Source organism: Grammomys surdaster, unplaced genomic scaffold (genome assembly GCF_004785775.1).
Source record: "Grammomys surdaster isolate TR1022 unplaced genomic scaffold, NIH_TR_1.0 125698, whole genome shotgun sequence".
In the NCBI taxonomy this organism is placed as follows: Eukaryota; Metazoa; Chordata; class Mammalia; order Rodentia; family Muridae; genus Grammomys; species Grammomys surdaster.
Genome location: NW_021620534.1, coordinates 643774 through 666024, shown reverse-complemented (window position 1 = coordinate 666024; position 22251 = coordinate 643774). Strand labels below are relative to the sequence as shown.

The 22251-nt window shown below is 41.4% G+C and overlaps 1 protein-coding gene and 1 pseudogene across 2 annotated transcripts; one reads left to right on the top strand and one right to left on the bottom strand.

Annotated features, from left to right (window-relative positions):
• Nucleotides 1-9718: 9718 nt before the first annotated feature.
• Dbr1 (debranching RNA lariats 1) lies at nt 9719-22251 on the bottom strand. 2 transcript variants are annotated; one of them, XM_028788061.1, is made up of 8 exons: nt 21914-22237; nt 21334-21458; nt 19517-19597; nt 18566-18651; nt 16298-16522; nt 12388-12468; nt 12026-12171; nt 10138-11158 (listed from the first exon to the last, which is right to left on the bottom strand). In XM_028788061.1, the coding sequence occupies exons 1-8, from the start codon at nt 22108-22110 to the stop codon at nt 10432-10434; spliced, it is 1668 nt and encodes a 555-aa protein (XP_028643894.1). In that variant the 5' UTR covers nt 22111-22237; the 3' UTR covers nt 10138-10431. The 2 variants fall into 2 exon arrangements, with proteins under 2 accessions (XP_028643895.1, XP_028643894.1); XM_028788062.1 differs by lacking the exon at nt 19517-19597 and having other exon boundaries at nt 9719-11158; nt 21914-22251.
• On the top strand, nt 14282-14858 carry LOC114639316 (annotated as a pseudogene).

Below are 22251 nucleotides of genomic sequence, written 5' to 3'. Positions count from 1 at the left end.
CTGGGGAGCCGGAAGCACACACACATGTATTGGGGTTTTGAGGCCAATCTGCATTGCAAAGCAAGATGTTGAATCAAAGAAAAACATGATTAAGCTGAATAAGGTCCCATAGGGTAACAATGGAGATATACTACTGTAGCACTCTTATGTTATGTGTGAAGTAGCAGTACCTAGAAAGAAACAATATGATTATAATTTAATAATGCATACTGCAATCCCTGAAGAATCCACTAAAATCACACAACAGAGCTCATAGCCAGAAAAGGATGTGGAGGATGAATGACCCAAAAAAAAAAAAAAAGAATTGTTCAAAAAAAAAAAAGGCTAGAGAAGGAAGAAATGGAAAATAACAACAGATATGAAAGAAATTAAGGGTTTTTAAAATACTCACACCCACTATACATACCAAACACACATATGAATATCAAAAAATCATTCCTAACAATAAGCAAAATATCAAAATAGAAGGAAAATTTGCTACTGTGATGTTGCTGTGTTGTTCTGAGATTTCTCTGAGTAACATGGGCTAACGTACATGGGGTACTCATGGGGTATTCATGGGGTACTCTACTCCTGTTATTTTTCTAGGTCCTTGAAAATCAGGATGGGGAGTTCGGAAGACAGAAATTCTGAAGTATTCTGAAAGAGGTTAAGTTAAGCGTGGTACTCCTGAATTAAAATGAGACTACCACCAGGCCAGGCATGGAGATACACACCTATGATCTGCAATATAACTTCAGACAAAAAGGTAAGAAAGCACGTGACACCTTACCTAACAGCCCAGGAATCACCTAAACAAAGCAAGGCATTCTGCTTTAAAAGATGTGCTAACCACAGTTGATTGAAGTTTTAACTGGTCTTCAAATAATCTGGCTGACCTGGAACTGACTATGAAGACCAGGCTGACCTTGAATTTATAGAAATCTACCTGTCTGTGCCTCCTGAGTACTACGACTAAAGGTATGCATTATGGTCCACCATAAGGATTTTTTTTTTTTTTTTTTTTTTTTTTTTTGGTTTTTCGAGACAGGGTTTCTCTGTGTAGCCCTGGCTGTCCTGGAACTCACTCTGTAGACCAGGCTAGCCTCGAACTCTCGAACTCAGAAATCCGCCTGCCTCTGCCTCCCAAGTGCTGGGATTAAAGGCGTGCGCCACCACCGCCCGGCTCTCATAAGGATTTTTTTAAAGCTAATAGACTAGCTCTGAGTTGTGCAGGGAAACAAATAGCTACCTTTAAAACTAAAAAAAAATATTAATCTCCAATATAACATTATATCATTACTGAATATAAAAGTAATATTGAAGCTGGGCAGTAGTGGTGAACACCAGAGGCAGAGGCAGGCAAGTCTCTGAGTTCAAGATCAACCTGGTCTACAGAGTAAGTTCCAATTCAGGCAGGGCTACACAGAGAAACCCTGTCTCAAAAAACAAATGAACAACCTATGATTGAATTAGAAGATTACTACTTTGCCACCACACAATGAACACACACACACACACCAAAAAAACATATACTTTTTGCCTCCTGATGGAGGAACACAGGACCACTATTGGTTATTTTTTTTTAAGATTTATTTATTTATTTTATAAATACCAGTACATGATCGCTGTCTTCAGACACACCAGAAGAGGGCATCAAATCCCACTACAGATGATTTTGAGTCACCATGTGGTTGCTGAGAATCGAACTCAGGACCTCTGGAAGAGCTGTCAGTGCTCTTAACCACTGAGCCATCTCTCTAGCCCTATTGGTTATTTTCAAAGAGAATTTACCTTTCACCCAAGAAAACCTGGGATTGCAAAGGTAGTTTGTAGGAAATATAGAAAATAAAGTCCTAGAATCTTTATCTGGAAAAAAATGTTTTTTTACAGAAACAAAACAAATCTATAGTAGCGATCTTGAAGGTTGAAAGATATTTGAAAGACATGACAATATTTCAATGAACAAGTCTACTATATCTAGGATTGCCCAAGGGAGAGAAACTACAAGGAAGGACAAGGAAGTGGTTGTTCTTCAGAATGGGGTGGAAGATCCTTTGGGAGGAGGGAAGGGTTGAAATGAGGAGGTACATTTGCAGGACTGCTGGAATGACTGGTAACTTCCAGACATCCAGGGTGGCTGAGTCATAATTACAGGGGTGTTCATGTACGAAAGTTCATTGAAACAGGCGTTCTGTCTGGGGAATAATTGGATTGTGCATTAGTGTTTCACTATACAATTTTCCTTTATAAAATAGCCCAAAGTCCCAGTAATTACAGATTTCTTATAAGTGAGAGAGAGTGCCCACAGAAGGAAACCTATCAAAATAGCAATAGCATGTTGTTATTTGACTTTCTTTTCCAGTTTCCTGTGTTCTATAAAGTGTGTCTTTATATTGTTCTTAAAAAAAAATAGATTTAATTTTAATGAGCTATCCCAACATTCTATCAATTAAAAATGTAAGAAGTGATCAAAAAGTAAAATGATAGATTTCTTATTATATGAACACTCTGGCAAATCAATAGGAAATTAAAGTTTAACCTAAGAGGAAATCAGGTAAAAGCTATCAATAGGCATTCCAAGATTTAAAAAAAAAAAAACAAAAAAACTTCAAATAGTTTTAAATGTATTAACACAATCAGTGTCACAGGAGAGCTCATTATAGATTGCCCTGAGGGGCTGGAAAGATGGCTTCCCCATTAAGAGCACATGCTGTCTGTCTAGTGGACTTCAACAGGATTTTCTGAGAGGATAAACAAATGACTAAGAGATATGTAAATCCGGGTCCACATCATTATCAGGGCACTCCTGCTACAATAGCTATTATAAAAAAAAAGATATTCACAAAATGCCAGGTAGTTTATGCCTGCAACCCCAACTCTCCAGAGACTGAGACAGGAGGATTGCCATGGAGTTCAAGGCCACCTTGGGAAACAAAGTGAGATCCTATTTTAAAAAAAAAAAAACAAAGATTTTGAGCATTGGTAAAGGTAGAGAAAACAGACCCCCTTCCTGTTGGTTGGATGTAAATCAGCACATTCATTGTGGAAAGCAGTATGGATGCTCCTCAAGATGCTAAAACTAGAAGAAAGAGAAGAAGAAAACAGAGGAAGAAGAGAGGGGGGAAGAAGAGCAGGTGGGAATAGACAGGAGAAAGCTCCTCGGTGGCATAGCCCTCCTGCTTCACCAGGTGCTTGCTGCCCAGGTCCAGGACAATCAGGGCTGAACCTGGGCAGCACTGGCCCTTTAGCTCTTTGTCCCTTTAAATCTTTTAAGATCTTGGTGTTTGCTGATAATTTGATAAAGAAGACTGTGTGTATACCAACAATCCAAGCAACATCCGTGACACAGACACTGAACAGTTTTAGTACTGCAATTTCTGCTATGAACTCCAGTGATTCTGGCTGGTGTGTTCATACCACTGCCACCATTATCCCAGCGTCCCAGGGACACATGAGCTTGCCTAAAGGGAAGCCCATACTTACTCTGCATTGCCTTGCTGCTTCGGGGGTTTTACTAAACTATTGACTACCTCCTTTTAAGGAAGTGGTGAAGACCTCCAACTCCTCCTCTACCCTACAGTGCAGCTCCAAAAGCTACTCTTGCTACCTAGTGGCTCTGCAGTCCCTTAAAGAGACAAAGCCCTCTGAAGTACCAGCTGACAGAGTAACCACCAAAGCCCCTGGAATGGAGTCATTGAAGAGAAAGGGCTCCCGCCTGGCCTTTCAGGAGCTTGGGGTACTTCCAACCGCCATGGCTGCCCACGTGCCTGCTGCTGAAAACCATCAATGACCAGGATTCACCAAACTCCCAGTGCAGCAACTCTCCCAGTTAGAACAATCCCTTCCTACACCAGAGAACTTGACAAACACTCAAGGTAGGGGACGTTTGTAAGAGAAACATTAAGTGACTTTCAGAAGTGGTACAGCCGCTTTGCCACACTTTCAGGTACAAACCTGGGGTGAGGGGTGCCTCTTCTCCCCCACGAAAGCACCGTGTTATAGAAGACTGAGACCCTAGTTCTGGGACTCATTTCACACCCCATAACCCCTTTTCACCTACTTGCCTGTCTGAGAAATCTGTGTCTTAAAAGCCCCAAGGACTGGGGTTAGAATTGGGCTCTTGGACGATTCTAAATGACAGAGCACATTTGTGAGAGAATCTCTCGATGTCTCAGTCTTCAAGAGAAAGTTTATATTGGCCCTGAGTGAAAAAGGAAACCCTTGGGACCCTGTAAACTGTCACCTGTGACTCAGTGTCTGGGGAGCTGGCATTGGTCTAACCCTGTTGGAGGGAGAGAGACAATGAACACATTGGTAAGGACTGGTTGATCTGGCAAGTCCCAGGTGGAAGGTACACACTTGCCCATCATAGAAGAGATCTTTCCAACAGGTTCTGGCTGGCTTCAACCTGGTTCAGGTGTAGAAGAGTATATTGTGTTCTCTGTGCCCTTTAAAAAACTAAAAACGAAGTTAACAGTGCATGGGTAGGAATTCTCTCGACAAGCAAATTCTTCAGCTCTCTCCTGTTCGGTTCAAAGGAAACTCCAAAAGGCAATTCAAATATCCAAAACTTAGAACTCAACTTGAACTATAGGAGAATTTCCTCAGGAGCTTGTGAAGCTGGATCCCATATGCCAAAAGGAGTCATTTCCCTTACCTCTGGTAGAAGGGACATATGGCTACCTGTGGCATCTATCAGCATGGCAGAGCACACGCTGGCCTCCAGGCTCCCTCAGTATCACAAGCATCTGTTAGACATTTCAAAGTCCACGCAGGCATCCTAGCCCTTCTCACCCCCTCCCCTACTCTAAATCCCTCCAGATCACAGGCTTCCCTCTTCCCAGCTACTCATTCTCTTTATAAACTGCTTTTCTTACTGTTTTTTCTCTAAGCTCTGGCTCCTGATAGTCTCAGTATGTTTGCTCTCTCCCCTACGATACTCCCCTCTCTTGCGAATAGCCCTAGCCATGTCCAATCTGATGGCCATGTCCAGTCTGATGGCCATGTCCAATCTACTTCTTTTTTTTTTTTTTTTTGATCTGGACTCTCTTTTGAAAGAGTGTCTCTGGCTGTTCTCTCTCTCTCTCTCTCTCTCTCATCTACAATAAAAATCTTCCCCTTAACCGTACGATGGAGCAGTCACGTCGTCAGTTTATATATCTCCCAAGATGAGTTTCTATGAGTCTAGCTACAGTTGAGCCAGGAGGAGAGAGTGAACAGGCTTGGTGATGGTAGCTCTGGACCTTCTGTGAGCTAAGGCCTAAGCCTGACACCTGGTAGCCGTGAGCCTCCTGCACCTCTGCCCTTTGTCTATGCCCACAGGCGATTGGTGTTCCCAGCTATCCTGAGCACAATCTACAGTCTCTATGTTTCCTTGTTCCCTGGAACCAGATGGAGGACTAAGGAAGCTCTGGTCCTGTCTGGGCAAGGCAGCCTCAGGGTATGGCCGGCTCTCATATGGTATTTTCTCTTTGAGTTTGAATAAGTTGTTGCTTATACATTTTTGGTTTTAAACTAACCACTTAGAAGGAATACTTAAGTTGTCTGTGGTTCTCATGTTCCCTTCCTCCACCCCCTTTTAGAGCTGCGGACGGAACCCAGGGCCTTGCCCTTGCTAGGCAGTGCTCTACCACTGAGATAAATCCCCAAACCCAGTAATACATTTTTAAATTAGCTAATATATAACTATTTCAGAAAGCATATGAGCTTCAAAATAATCATGTTATATATAATGTATATATATACAATATTTTCCACATTTTTTTCTTAAATTTAAAACTAAGGTTCTGAGCCAAGCAGTGGTGGCACACTTCTTTAATCCCAGCATTTGGGAGGCAGAGGCAGGTGGATCTCTAGAGTTCAGGGCCGAGCTGGTCTACAAAGTAAAGCAAGTTGCAGGATAAGACAGTCAGTGCTACACAGAGAAACCCTGTCTTGAAAATCAAACCAAAACAAAAAAAGAGGTTTTAGAGAGATGGTTAAGAGTGTACTGCTCTTGCAGAAGACCCAAGTTCAGTTCCCATAATCTATATCAGGCAGCTCACAACTGCCTGTAACTCCAGTTCCAGGGGACATCTGACACTTCTGACCTCCTTGGGCACCCACACTACATGCATATTCTAATACACACACACACACACACACACACTCGCACACGCACACACACACACACATGCACACACACACGCACACACACACGCACACACACGCACACACACACACACACGCACACACACACGCACACACACACACACACACACACGCACACACACACACACGCGCACACACACACGCACACGCACACGCACACACACACGCACACACACACGCACACACACAATTTATAAAAATTTTAAAAATTCTTTTTATCAGTGCTCTACGAGAGTAGCAAGCACTCTTAACTGCTGAACATTTTCTCCAGGCCATAAAAAAATAAATCTTTAGAACAAGTGAAACAAAGTCCCATGAGAAACAAAACCTAGAGATTTTAACGTATGGACCCAGAATCATTTCTGTGATCTATTGACAAGGGCTGGGGCTGGAACCGCAATGGCAGGAAAGTATAGATTACTGCTTCTCAGGTTATGGGACTCCATATACTGGTTGGCTGGCTGTCACTGGATTCCATCAAGAGCAGCCAAAGCATAGAAGTTTAAAAAAGAAAGAAAGGAGACTCAGGCAGGAGCCAGAGGCTTGATCCGGAGACCAGAAATACCATTAGAGATTTCAGAGTGGAACACAAGGTTGGAGGGTATCTAGTAGCTCCCCTAGTGGAAAGGCAGACGAAGTGCATAAGAACCCTCTTCATGGTCTCTAAAGGCTGGAGTAGCTGTTGCTTTTTGACAGGGGTTTTGACTTTTGACAATCTTCCCGCTGGGCTTTGAATTAACTTTTTCTGTGAAGACATTGTATCCCATGGTCAGTCTGATTCCAGGTAGGGAGGGTAAAGCTATGTGAACCCCTATCCCCATCCCTCCAACTCCTCTAGGCTATCCCCACCCATATCCCCACTGATCCAGGGTTTTGATCCAGTGATAAGGAGTTTTCCTCGCATGTCCTGAGTTTGCAAAATCAGTCAGGCCTGGTGACACTCACTGTAATCCCAGTGCATGGGAGGCTAAGGCAGGAAGATTTCAAATCCAAGGCTAGCTTGAGCTAACTTAGGAAAAAATAAAAAGGGTTAGACAGAGTAGACCTTGGTCTATTTCCCTAGAGTCCTCAGTTGTGATTGCTAGCTTCTTAGAAACATTCATTTGGAATTTTGTTTAAAGATTTATTTTTATTTTATGTGTAAGAGTTTTGTCTGCATGTATGGATGTTCACCATGCGTGAGCCTGACACCCCTAGAGGAAAAGAGGAACTTAGATACTGTGGAATTTTACATACAGTTGTGAGTTACCATGTGGGTGCTGGGAATCAAACCTTGGATCTCTGCAAGAATAGCAAGTGCCCATGACCACTGACCACTTGGTAACAAAGCTAAAATCAATTTGTTTATAAAACTAGTGTATTTCCTAGACAATCAAGATTTGTAATCTAATGACACAATTTAAACTGTATATGCTTTGTTCTGCTTTGTGTGGTAACAGCTTTATCCCTAGTCACATGACCACAGAATTGCAAAGACGTTGAGCAAAGTGTATTTCTAAGTTTTCTTTCCTACAACTCTTGGACAGTTTTTAATCTGTATTGTTGACAATGATGATGATGATTAGAGACAAAGTACCTTGTATCCCAAGATTCTTGATCTTCCCACCTCCACCTGCCAAGTGCTGGAGCTACACAACGCCCAGCATATGACACGCTAGAAATTAACAGCATCCCAGCCCCCCGGCCCTCATCCCTCATATTGTATCTTATTTTTCTGGGGTATAGTAATGCTTATATTGACTTTAATCTGGATTTTGTGTTTTCTACGTGAACTACCAGACCATTCCTACACACAGATCTCCTCAGCATCCGTACACAGACCGCCCTCAGCGTGTTCTTTTCTCTGCTTTGCTTGGTTGTTTCCGATACATTGTGGATTGCAGTGGAGGCAGGGGTCCTTGTCTTGTTCCTTGGCTTTGATACATGCTTCATTTCCACAGCAAGCTAGATGGTAGGTTTTAGTTGAATTTTCTTCATCTATGGAAATCATCATGGTTTGCCCTTAGATCTACTATTTCCATTGTATGAATAGTCTTCATAGTATTGAACCATCTCTACTGTTTGGCTCATGCCACATCACCTTTAAATGTACTATAAGCTTTCTTAATTTTTATTGTTTTATGTATATACCCATACATGTATTTGTTTGCATGTATGTCTGCATGCCATGTGTACAAATGATTCCCAAGGAGAGGAGAAGAGGGTGTTGGATCCCCTAGAACTGGAATAAAGACAGTTGTGAGCCATGTGGATGCTGGGAATGGAACCTAGGTCTTCTGTTTCAATTTGGCTGAGTCATCTCTCCAGCCACAAGGCTTGTTGATATTTTGTGAGACTGATGTTTCTTTATATCTATTTTAGATTTGGCATCAATGGTACATTTGCTTCACAAAATGAAGTTATTCTTTTCTATATTTTGGCTTTAAAAGCTAGGTAGTTTCCTCCTGAAACTATGCCACAGGGCATGAACTCATTACAGAAAGAAATCTGCATGTACACATCATAAACAGCTCACCAGCACATACTCCTGATGGTTTACTCATTCTGAGTTAAGCCCCAAGCCCAGGTGGCACCCGGAGGAACACAGGATACCACCTGCGGACATGAACCACTCAAGTGTCCTTGGGAGTGTCCAAACAGGTGTTCCAAGAAACACTAAACAAGGGAGCAGTGCAGACAATAAGGAGACACCGAAACCATGGACGTCAGGGACGGGGCTGACCACTTGACCACAGGAGGGAGGCTAAGTCCTGCAATGTCTGCTCCCTCCGTATGTAGCCTGTTGGCTGGAGATGAACTACAGTGTGGTTTATTCCTCTTAGGATGTGAACCCGCTGTGGTCTCAGATTGCCCACCACCTAGCTAGAACATAACTAAAGGATTCAACTTGTCTCTGCCCATTGCCTATGAAAACAGGTAACACACGCTGTCATTCAGGTTACAAAGCCACCAGGAACTTCATGGGAATCATTTTCTGGTTTCTTTTGTGGAAATGTATTTGATCCATTTCAAGCACGACTGGCATCAATAAATTCTATTTCTAAGAAATTGCAACCATACATTCTACCAAGCATTTACAGTGTTGTAAGAATAACATTTTTGGCATCTTTCTTTGTATTTACATTCTTTTTTGTTTTTGTTTTTTTTTTTTTTTTTTTTGAGACAATGTCTCTCTACATAGCCCTGGCTGACCTGGAACCCATTTTGTAGATCAGGTTCACCTTAGCGGTCCACCTGCTTGTTACCCTGATATTAGGATTAAAGGTCTGGCCCACCAAGCACAGCCTGTACTTGCATACTGTCTTGGGTAAACTAGAGCACTATTTGTTTTTTTTTTAAGATTAACATTTATTAATTCTAGTGTTTGTCTTATATTTTCTGCTTTAAAATATTTTCAAGGGAGTTCAATACTCTAAGTTACCTCAGGCATGCAAGTGTTCTTTTCCTTTTAAAAAGACTTTTCTGGGGAAAACCACAATCTGGATTTGTGGAATTCAAAAGAATGGGGAAAATTCAGTTTCAAATACTAATGTAAATAAGAAAACAATCTTTTAAAGTTAAAAAAAAAAAAAAGGAAACAGAAGCCTCAAAGCCGACAAGCTTTATAGCTTTATGAAGTCAATGCTGACAAGATGAATGCTAGCCACTTCAGGCCTCCCCTAAACTAGTGCCTGGATCTGGACTGCTGCAGAATGAGAATGGACCCTGGGACACCATGATTCCTCTTCCAAAGTCCAGGGCAATCTCCCCAGGCAGCCCAAGTTCTGTAACTCCAGACAAGAGGTGTTCCACATGATCTCTGAAAATATTTCACTACCCTTGATCTATCATGCAGCAGGATGGACAGCATTTACACACTTGTGTTAGATTTAATTAATACTGAATAATTATATATTAATATATTATTTAGTATTAAACTGCACGATGCCAAGATAACCTGAATATAGGTACCAAAATTACATAAAAATTCAGCTAAAATGTAATATATAAGAGGCAATAGGAGAATTTCAGCAATTAAGTGGCATTTAATGTATTTACAAAATCTTCATAGTCCCATCTTAGAGAACAGTGTTTCTTAAGATTCATGGAAGTGAATGTCTTAAAAATGGTCATCAAATTTCATATGAAATTTTAATAAGTCTATATCTGAATCATATAAACATACACCTAAATACAGAGCTTATAACCAAAATTCCATCATTTCATTATTACAAAGTTCAGTCATAAATCAGAAATTTTGCCCTAAAAATAGGGTCTTGAAATCACATATCTATATTTATCACAAAGTCAAGGCCTGTCTTACTCATCATTAGCATCCTCATCATCTACTGCAGCATAGATGGCTTGGTTCCTCCTCTTTATTTTCTTTCTTTGTTCAGGTTCGTGTTCATTACTCAGCCTCTTCAGTGGAAACTCAGCTAAGTCTTTTTCATCCCCAGACTCTACAGTTTCACCAGATTTCCCTTCCCCACTAGCTGGAGAATGGGATGTATCATCCGAAGACACAAACATGGAACTTGGTAAGTTCCTGACATCAGAAAAGCTTGTCGAGAGGTCAGAAGCTTGATCAGAAGAAGGCTCCACAGAAGGTGTATTCATGTCACTGTGAGCACTTGCAGCTTCTTCCTCCTCCTCCTCCTCCTCCTCCTCCTCCTCCTCCTCCTCCTCCTCCTCCAACATTATTTCATCTGGATTAATGGAGGACAGGGCAGATGTGTCTGTGTTGTATTCACTCCGGTCCTCTTCAGACTCATCAGTCCCCAGATCACCCTGCTGTTCATATTCACCACACAGATGATGTTCTTCCTTGGCCTTCTGAATCATGACATTAATGTCTGTGATGCCAAGCTGGGCACAGAATTCAGTAGTCTGTGGATTGATCCTGTGAACCAGCTGCACTTGTGTCTGCGGCTTACTAGGATCATAACAAGCAGCTGTCATGCTGAAGTTACAGGGGACTTTTGGGTCATGGTTCAATTTTTCCATTACTTCTTTCATAGCTTCTTCGGTTGCACTATAATCCCACCTGTAACGATCAGACCAATTGGTTTATACAAGTTATCACCTTCAAACAGTAAGTAATGAAACCTAAGTATGGACTCCAGATACAAAGATTAAAAAAGAAACATTAAAAATTCTACTAAAAAATGGGCAGTGGTGGCCCAGGTCTTTAATCCCAGCACTGGGGAGGCAGAGGCAGGTGGATCTCTGAGTTTGAGGCCAGCCTGGTCTACAGAATAAGTTCCAGGACAGCCAAGGCTACACAGAGAAACCCTGTCTCTAAAAACAAAACAAAACAAAACTTCTACACAAAAGCTGCAAAGATGGCTCAGTGGTTAGGAACACAGGGTACTTTCCCAGAGGATCCAGGTTCAATTCCCACATCTACATGTTGGCTCACAGCCATTTGTAATATCAGTTCCAGGGATCCGACTCCCAATTCTGGCCTCCACTGGTGCTGGGCAAATGCGTGATTCACAGACATTCATGCAGGGAAACCCACATACATAAAATAAAAAATCTAAAAAAACCTCACATGGTAAAATTATAATTAACTTAGCAAAGAGTCTTTAGAAATAAAACATAATAGTCAGTGAACCGAGGGTACAAAGTTGGGGTCTCATGGCCAGTGCATGCTGGAGCCAGGGGGTATAAATCCCTAAATTAGGCCCAAATCAGAGACTAGAGGAACTACTACAGCTCACAATGTGTCAGATCATCAAGCAGGCACTTGCTGGGAGGCTTGCCAGATGCTCAGAACCCAAAACCATCGTCACCTCGCTCCCCACCGTTTCTGCAGACAAGCAAACTCCTCAGGAAGCAGAACACAGCACAGAGGAGAGACAAGTGTGCGTGCAGTGCAGAAGGCAAGTTCTAAAGGGAGCAGAACTACCTTGTATGCAGACCATTGTCTTCAGGCATATTCCACAGGCCCCCAGTCACATTAATGAGGTCATCAGTGGCCCTGAGGACAGTAAGCCATTCAGCATCATACTCTAAGTACCCAGGAGCACTGGGGTCATGTTCTATCTCTAACACCTACAGGACAAAACCGGAAAGGTTAGGTAATTCATTTATGTTTAACACTCTAATAATTTTAAATCAATTTAATTTTAAAATGTTAACATAAGCAACATCAAAGAATTCTCAGAAAATATAAATTATAAATAGCATGAATAAATTTGGAAGTAAAAACTAGTTCTTTAAAATCACCGGAAGAGAAAACTTTCCTGAAATGATTCATTTTGTTCTTACCTGAAGAAAGTCTCTGTGTGGCAAGCACTTGTCCAAGGCTAAAAATCTGGTTTCTTTGCCTGCTTGTTCTTTATCTGTGGCCTAGATGATACAAACCACGACTTAAGAATGTTAAAACATCACAAGTAATCATACATTGAATAGAGCAGAGATAACATTTCTTACACATGCTCCCAATTCTATGTTAAAAGAATGACTACCAAGTAAGTAAATAAATAAATAAGAAAGAAGAGAAAAGAAAAAGGGAAGGCAGTCTACATCCACTTGGGCAATGATGTGCAAAGCATTAACCACTGTTGGCTGCCAATTCTTTCAAAATTCAAAACAAACACTGATGATGAGGAGGAACAGGAAGAGGAGGAAGAGGAGGAGGAGGAAGAGGAGGAGGAGGAAGAGGAAGATGTCATCAAACACTGACTTGCTTTGTTACATGAGTGACTCACACAAACAAACAAATGAAAGAAACTAGTTGCTAAAAACATGTACTTTATGATTCTTTTTACATGAGTTATTCAGAAGAACACAACTCAAATCAGGGGTTGTCTACAGCTAAGGATGCCAAGTTGATTACAAACAGGGACAATAGATGCAATGATTCTGGGGCGTGATGGACATGGTGTCTGTGAGCTAGATAGATGGTGGCTGGTTAATCCAATACTCCAGAGGAAGACGAAGGTGGATCTCTGTGAGTTAGAGGCCAGCCTGGTCTACAGAGTGAGTTCTAGGACATCCAGGGCTACAAAGAGAAACCCTGTCTCAAAACCAAAAACCAAAAACCAAAAAACCAAGGCTGGAGAAATGACTCAGAATTAAGAGCACTGACTGCTTTTCCAAAGGTCCTGAGTTCAATTCCTAGCAACCACATGGTGGCTCAGACCATCTGTAATGGGATCTGATGCCCTCTTCTGGTGTGTCTGAGGAAATCGACAGTATGTGTACTCACATTCATAAAATAAGCTGTTAAAATTTTTTTAAAAATTAAAAAAAAAACCACAATAACAAAATAAAACAAGAAAAAGACTGGACTACTGTGGTATTCATATTCATAAGACTGTAGACATTTACTTAAAATTACTGAATTATATATTTAAGAAGTGTTAATCTTGGGTTGGAAAAATGGCTCAGAGGTTAAAAGCACTGACTGCTCTTCCAGAGTTCCTGAGTTTAATTTCCAGTAACCACATGGTGGCTCACAACCACCTGTGATGAGATCTGGTGCCCTCTTCTGGTGTGTGTCTGAAGACAGCAACAGTGTGTGTACTCATATAAATAAAAATAAATAAATTTTAAAAATCTTGATATGTAAATTGTAGCCCAACAAAACTATTTTTCTCAAAAGTGAAATCAACAAAAAGAGACAGAGGGAGATAGCCTAAGTATGAAGGTCACAAAAACCAGGACAAAAGTGACCGGCTGAAAACAGGAAAGGAGAAGCAGGGAAAGGACAAGGCCGGCGTGCCACACCCGTGGATCAAGGATCAGTCCTGTAGTGGTGACTGGAGACTATGGGAAGATCTGGCAACAAGACAGTTTTGAGAAAAAGTGACTTTGAAGTAGGCGAAAGTGTTAATAGAACACTGGCAAGTTAAAGGAGGCTGATGAGCCAATCAAAAGGACTCAAGCTATCAGTGGTACACAGAGATGACTCCTGAGGATGACAACAGAAGATGGAGCTGAGGAAAGCAGGAAACCAGACTTCAATAGAAGCTCAGAAGCTGGCTGGGCATGGTAGCTCAAGTCTCTAAACCCAGCACTCAGAAGGCAGAGGCAGCCAGATCGGGGGTTCAAGGCCAGCCTGATCTACACATTGAGACCTCCACCACCTTATAAACAAACAAACAAACACCCCCAAAAAACTCAGGAGTGCCACGAGCCCTTAAGAAGTAAAACCAAGGTCCTCCCGGAGCCGGCTGTCGTGAGTGAACTGCACCCAGGGACCTGACAAGGGCACTGCTGAAGTGCGGTAGGCGCTGCTGTCTCCGCACAGCCAAGAAGCTTTGCTAGGGATTGCTCCTTGACAAATTTCCTCTCGCTGTGGGTGGCCCAGCCATGCCTTTCCTTGATATTCAGAAAAAGCTGGGCATTAGCCTAGACCGTCACTTTAATTTCCAAAGTGCTGAACAGCCCTACAAGAATGCTGCTCGGTGCCACGCTTTTGAAAAAGAGTGGATAGAGTGTGCACATGCGATCGGTGCTACCCGGGCAAAGAAAGAGTGCAAGATAGAGTTTGAAGACTTTGAGGAATGCCTTCTGCGGTTCAAAACGATGAGGCGAATGCGTGACATCAAGAGACAGTGGGAAAAGCTAATGAAAGAGGGGAAATACACCCCTCCTCCTCACCATTCAGGCAAGGAGGAGCCCAGGCCCTGAGCAGAGCAGCTGGAAGCCGCTTTTCATGCTCTGTTTTCCACTGGAGAAAATGTGTTTAAGGAACGCTCCTTCATCAAGTATGTAAAAATAAAGAATTAGCCAATCTTAAAAAAAAAAAAAAAAAAAAAAAAAAGAAGTAAAACCAAGCAGGCGGATGTGAAAAGGAGAGCCGTGTCTACAGGTGTGCTTGGACATCATAAAGCAAGCATGATCACAGACGAAGTCAAGGATATCTCTGCTCTTCTGTAGGACCACAGCACAAAGGGCTTTGGGAGTATCTTCATGTACCAACTATCTTGGGCATGTTGTTAAAGTAGGAAAAAAGTCTGGAAAGCATTACAATATCACATTCCTTTCTAGAAAGTGCTCATTAATGCATTACAGACTCTGAGAAAGTCTATAGAAGACGTCAGATTTCCAACTGTTAACCCTGAATTTTCTAAATGGCCGTCATCCTGTACTCCCTGCTCTCACCATCCTTATTTCTCTGCTTCCACTAGAATCTACTTCATTCTCTGTGTTCTTTGCTTTGGTTAGAAACTCCTGCTTTGCTAAGCAGCACCGCGTCTCTGAGGTGTCTCTGATTTACCATTACTCCAATCCACACAAACCTGCCAATCCATCTTTTTAGAACCACCACCTGGTTTCATCAGACTCCCATCACCTTCTAGAGTTTTAAACCAAAACTCTTGCTTATTTCTGAAATATTCCATAGGGAAACCATCAAAAAATACAGGGTTAGCAACTGGAGATTTCTGCTCTGGAGACCTTCTCAGAGGTCTAACGGCCCAATGGGCACTGTCTTTGTGGATGTGACATGCAGTGCTTCCCAAAGCTACTGGACCAAACCCTTCTCTGCATTGGAGGTAGAATGCTCCTGAAACAGAGTTTTACTTGAAAATATTCTTAAGCCCTCCCGGCTTTAAATTTATTTATGTATCTTTTTTAAAATGTAGGAGTACTCTGTCTGCATATACAACTACATGCCAGAAGAGGGCATCAAATCTTTTAGAAATGGTCATGAGCCACCATGTGGTTGCTGGTAATTGAATGGAAGACCTCTGGAGGAGCAACCAGTGTTCTTAAATGCTGAATAATCCCTCCAGCCCTGTAAGGCCCTTTCTAATGTAGTCTTTAGAAGAAATAAGTGCCTGAGCTCTGCCCAGAAGCAGCTATGGTTCTGTTCCAGCTGTATCTGTCTCTACACCTCAGGGACAGGAGCTAGCACCCAAGTGCATTGTGCTCTGGGACCTTTAAGTCTTCACACACGTTGGTCTGTTAATTAAAACACTCATAGACTCTATTTCCTCCTGGCACTTTAGATTTAGCTCAGCCATGCAGTTCTTTGAAAACCTTCCCTTTCAAGATCAACCCCAGCCTAACCACAGTCTGAACCAGGTACCCTCAAGCACCTCAGCCTTTTTCTCCCACACTCACCCTGTTCTGTAATTGCTTGCTCATTTCTTCCCCACACTGAGTGCCTAGGTCATGGTTGTCCAGTAAGCATTTATTAAGGCTAAGAGGGTGTTTGCTGTCCTACCTGGTGCTGCATCAAGGCTGCAAACTTCACATGAAGGTGCGCTGAGAACCAGTACGCAGGCTTCAGGTGCTCCAGCAGCTCCGAGGCCGCGGGACTCCCTAGTGTGCTGTTCTCCACTTCTTGGCGGAAAAAAGATTTGGTCTTAAGAAGCTGCTTCTTATCTCCATAATGATATATATTTCTTGGCCAATCATGAGATAAGAATATATGTACAGGCTGCTTTAACTTTAAGAACAGAAAAACAGAAAGAAAATTCTTAGAAAGAGAATAACCAAAAGCAACTCCCTCCCCAACCAAGCATTCCTCTTGTTGACTGGTGATCTTGCTTCCTGTGTTAATTTCCTAAGGACACTTTAAGGAAATAATAAGAATACTAAGCTCCTCATTCACCTAGACAAGGAGAAGCAGCCTTTTCTGTGCCTCAGAAATGATCCTATTTTCTGCAGCAAAGGCAGGGCAGCAGAGACATCTTTATTAGTCTGCCGATCAGCTGAGGCCTGCCACACCAGATTGCTAAAATGTATAATAGCCATAGTTCCTTTTCCCTGGTAAAGTAATAATTTTGAAGATCTAACGAAAACAGATTTAATAAAATTCCCCACACAATTAACACAGTAAATCCAAAAATGTAACAGGAAAAACCTGGGATGGGAGTGTAGCTGAACAGCAGAGTGCTTGCACCACCAGCCTTGGCTGTGGACTCCTAGACCGCCATCTTTTTCCCTAACTAAATAAACACAGTTGGTTTAGTACCAACTACACACTCCTCCTTTGCTACATAAATGAATACCTAAAGCTGCTTGTAGGGAAAACAGAAAACGCGCTCCTCACTTTACTCACTCTTCAGCACGATCAAGTAATGTGAGACAAGGACTGGGGAGACTAAAGTGAAACAGTAGCCACTTAAGACAACACATACTGGAGCTCAGGTACAGCAGTCACTGAGGAGAGGATAATGAGAATCCAAGGGTGACGGCTCCAAACTAGACAACTGCTGTTGGAAAGTAGGATCCAGTTGGGTCTTAAGGGAGAAGTAGGATTTAGATTGGTAAACAAAGGTATCCAAAAGAAGAGTACAAATGGACCATAAGAAAGGCCCAGGAGCACTATGCCCTGCAGCTCTGGGACAGTGCCGGGCTTGAGGACTGAGACTGGCTCTACTAGACACTATCAGGGAGGTCCTGGCAGGTTCCTTGTCTGCCTACATCTTGACTTGGCGTTCTTGCTGTTTGTGCATTGGTGTTTTACCTAAGTATGTCTGTATGAGGGTGTCAGATCCCTGGAACTCGAGTTGTAAGCAGTTGTGAGCTACCATGTGGGTGCTGAGAATTAAACCCAGGTCCTCTGGAAGAGCAGTCAGTGATCTTAACCACTAAGCCATTCTTAAAGAGGGAAGCAGAGTGAGAGCTACCTCAGCAAACCTGAATGAGATCATAGGAAACAGCACATGTGAGGTCTGCTCATCTCAGTGTCAGCTCTGGAGTGGGCGCTCAAAAACTTAGTTTCACTAATTCATCAGCTAAATCAGTATTTTGATACCATTTTCACAATTTGTCATATCCTATATCATCTTTCCCATTAGTTGTTTTATATTTGATACTATGATTTAGTTAGTTTTATCTAATACTAAAATTTAGTGCTATAAAATTTTGTTTCCTCTCTTTTTTTCTCCAGACATTAGGGTCTATGTTGTAGCCCAAGCTAACCTCAAACTCATCATCTTCTTGCCTCAGCCTGCTGAGTGATGGGATTAGAGGTGTGTGCCATCATACTTGGCTAAAATATTTACTTAAAATTATCACTTTATGGGCTGGAGAGATGGCTCAGTGGTTAAGAGCACCGATTGCTCTTCCAGAAGTCCTGAGTTCAATTCCCATCAACCACATGGTGGCTCACAACCATCTGTAATGGGATCCAATGGGATCTTCTGTTATATCTGAAAAGAGCAACAGCGTACTCACATACATAAAATAAATAAATCTTTAAAAAAATATCACTTTATTTCAGCATATACTCTTTACCCTTAACGTAAGTATAATATGTGCAATCACAAATTAAATTACAACTGCTTGTCACAATAAAGTTTTAACCATTAAAAATTAAAATCTGTTCAACTCTGAACCTCCTAAAAACTATCCAAACTGAACTGTAGAAATGCTAAAGTGGTAGTCTCAAATATTGCAAGCCAACATAATCAAATACATTTTACAGATTTAAATTTACAAAATTAAATTTATTTCAAGTCTCTGTTATATACTTTTCACATACCTGTTTTAATTTGTAGACTTCTATATTTCTCACATGATAAATACTCCTTATGGTAGATGAATTATAAGGGGGGTACTCAAAATGACCTTAAATTGAAGAGAAATAAACTATATTACCATTATCTTTCCAAAAGAGGTTCCAAATTTACATTCACATGGAGCATGTAACAAAGAACCTATGTTTGGAGTCCATGCCAACAGTTTAGCACCATGGAGAGCAGAGGGGATAGGATGAAGAAATTGATTTTCAATTAACAGTTACATTAAATATGTAAGTTTTAGTTGTCAATTTAACTCATGAAGTTTGTAGAATCTATATGAATGTAAGCCACTACTCTAACCAAAAATCACTTAGATATGGTGGGATGAAAGGTAACTGTGGTATCTAAACAACGAAATACTATCTACATACAAAGGAGCAAATTTCAGATTGTTATCATGACATTACAGATGCTATAATGACATGGACTTCAAAACCATGTTAAAGCAGGAAGTAAGCTGCAAAAGATGCAAGCAATGAGATACATTTACACAAAGTGTAAAACACACCGTGCAACACACTGAATCCTGTGTATTCAGCAGTGACATGAAATAATCAAGTGAATGATAAACACCAAACACTGGAAACAGCAGTTCCCTGGCTACCGTATGGGGAAGAGAGGAATGCGACAGTCAAGTCAGTGAACTTCAACTATACCTATACTTTTGCATTTCCTAAAAATCAAAATTAAAATAGAAAATCCTGAGACAATACTGATAAAACTAGATCATGGACAAATAGATATGCTATATAGCACCTACAGTTTCCTGTCCATAAAATACTTATAATAAAAAATTAATAATATCATTTACAGAAGAAATCTGATGAATAAGTCAAACTATAAATTTTGGTTATTTTACTAGAGGGCATGCAAGCTCTAAAATATAAAAAGTAACTCTATCACAACAATACCTTTTCGATAGTCATGAGATTTAAATATTCCAGAGATTCCACCAATCCTTACTCCTCGGTATTTGACGACACCAGCCAAACCTGAAAAGTTATGCAATTTAGTAAAATGGTATAGGCAAAAGGAATCTACTAAGAGAATAAACCTTCTAGAAGCCTGAAATTCTATGTAGTCCTCAAATCATTTGAAAATATTTGCCATAATAAGGTCACTCTTCATACTTTGTCTTACGCTGATGATCCACAGGCAGAGAAGGTCTGGAGCCAATCAGACAACAAACTAAGTGGATTCTAAAAGGATGAGGAGGTAGGAGGTAAAAAGCAAATGGCACACTGTGGTCCCTAACAGCGCACTGTGGTACCTAGCTGAGCATGCAGTTATGCAGGAAGAAGTGGAGAGGAAGGAAAATGCCCTGTAATAGACTTACACACTGGGAGTCAAGTCAACAGGTGTAATGTTCAAAGAACCTGCAGTTTCTACATTTTCATTTTTGACTCAACTGACAATTCCACCTTTTCTTTTTATTTGTTTGAGACAGGTCTTATGGTGTAGTTCTGGGTGACCTGGAATTCATTACATAGACCTGGCTGGCCTCAAACTCCTAGAGATCAGCCTGCCTCTGCCTCCAGAGTATTGGAATTAAAAACATGCCAGGCCCAAGTTCATCTCTTCATAGTACGGAGATTGTTGAAAGATGGCAAATCAGTAATGACACAGAAAAACAAAATTTCAAAAGTTAAGATTTCATCACTAGAAAAAAACCTGAAAATTATTCTAGAAACAATCATTTAAACAAAGAGATAAAAGGTCTGCAAACTTTAAAAGATGAAAAATGTGGAAAAATAAAAGGGGCATTTCAACTGATATCATAATAAATCCAAAGTGCAGTAAATATACAAGGCAATCAATTTCATTGCCTACAACAAATAAACTATATAGGAAAAAGAAAAAAAAGAGAAAGAAACAAAGAAAGGAAGAATGGGAAGAGTCAAAGAGACAGAGTTCTGAACACCAAATATCTGGATTCTACCTGTGCAAATCATTTGTCGACCTGATAACTGACACGCAGAGAAATGAGTACGGACAAGGCATGAGATAAGGACTAAACTACGTCAGTTAGGTATAAAATGATACCAGAACTATGTGTCTAAAAAAATCCTATCACTCAAAAGTCGTGTACTTAGGGTCTGGAGAGATGGCTCAGAGGTTAAGAGCACTGGATGCATTTCTGGAGGTCCTGAGTTCAATTCCCAGCACCACATGGTGGCTCGTAACCATCTATAATGTAATCTGGTGCTATCTTCTGGCTTGCAGACATACATGCAGTCAGAACACTGTATACATGGTAAATAAATAAATCTTGGGGTAGGGGAGAGTCATGTACTTAAAAATATACAAATGAAATAACCCAGTGGTTAGGATTTGCTTTAAGACATCCCAGTCATCTCCCACAGAAAAAGTTTAAACAATACTGGATATTTAAATATGGGAGTAGAACAAAGTACTAGATGTTGAAGTAAAGAAATTTATAATACTGCTTAGTATTCTCATGTACGTTTAGCATTTTCCACTATAAAGTTTAATTCAATAAAAAAAATCAAGGAGACTACAAATAAACTTGTCATCATATTAACTATTATTTAAACCATTAGAAGAAAAATGGGTATATATTCATGGCTAGCCATTTATAATTAACTATTTTAACTCAATTCTCGTGATTATTTAAGTTAATGGCATTCACCAACACCACATATCTTCTAGAAGCTGCCCAACTGGTACAAATTCTGACAAGACAAAAAAAGTGAACATAAATACATACCTAAGTAGTAAATATTTGGTGCTACCCACCCACCATAGGGTAACTCTTGCAAATGATTTGAGGCTTCATGGTTTCCTCCAATGAAGATGGTGAGAACCGGAGCCTTTTTCTCTCCAGAGTAATATCTACAACATAACGGTAAAGTTGTCAGGAACCAAACTAACCACAGCAGAAAAAGCAAGAGGGAAAAAAAAACAACAACAACAACGATCAAACGGTCCCCACTATCTTCCCATCCCTGCCCTTAAGAATGAATGAAATCTTGAGTTACGACCCAGCATACATTCATCGAGATCAAGAACTTTGTGAAAAGTGCAAGGCTATATAGTCTGGGCTTCTAGAACCCAGACTAGCACACAGCAGGTCCAGTAAAAACTAGATCATTAAGTCAACTACTCATAGTGTCTACCAATTCCAAAGTATCTAACACTGCTGGTGTCACCCCAGTCCCTGGGAAGAAGAGCCAGATGTGGACAGAGAGTAGGACAGGGACATTTCCTAAGCGCCAAGTCCAACAGGCACCGCGACTAGCGGCAGAAGGACCTGGAACCTCACGCGAGGCCGGCCGCGCGCCCCTTACCTGTAGAAGGTCTGCATGTGGCGGTACTTGGGCGGCACGGCCATGCAGCGCAGGTCGGCCTCGTTGCGCACCGCCTGGAAGTCGCCGCAGCACAGAAGGAGATCCACTGGTCCCGGGCCGCGCCGCTCCGCCAGCGCCAGAGTCTCGTAGATCTTATCCAGCTCGCCGTGGCAGCAGCCGGCCACAGCCACCCGCATCGTGACGTTGGGCCGCGGAACTCCACTGCAACACCCTCGAGCACCTGCAGCCCGGGCCGAACAGCAGAGAACACCGGACAGGTCGCCCGCCGGCTCCCGCCAACATTAACAGAGCCGCGGAGAGTTTAGATTTCTTTATGT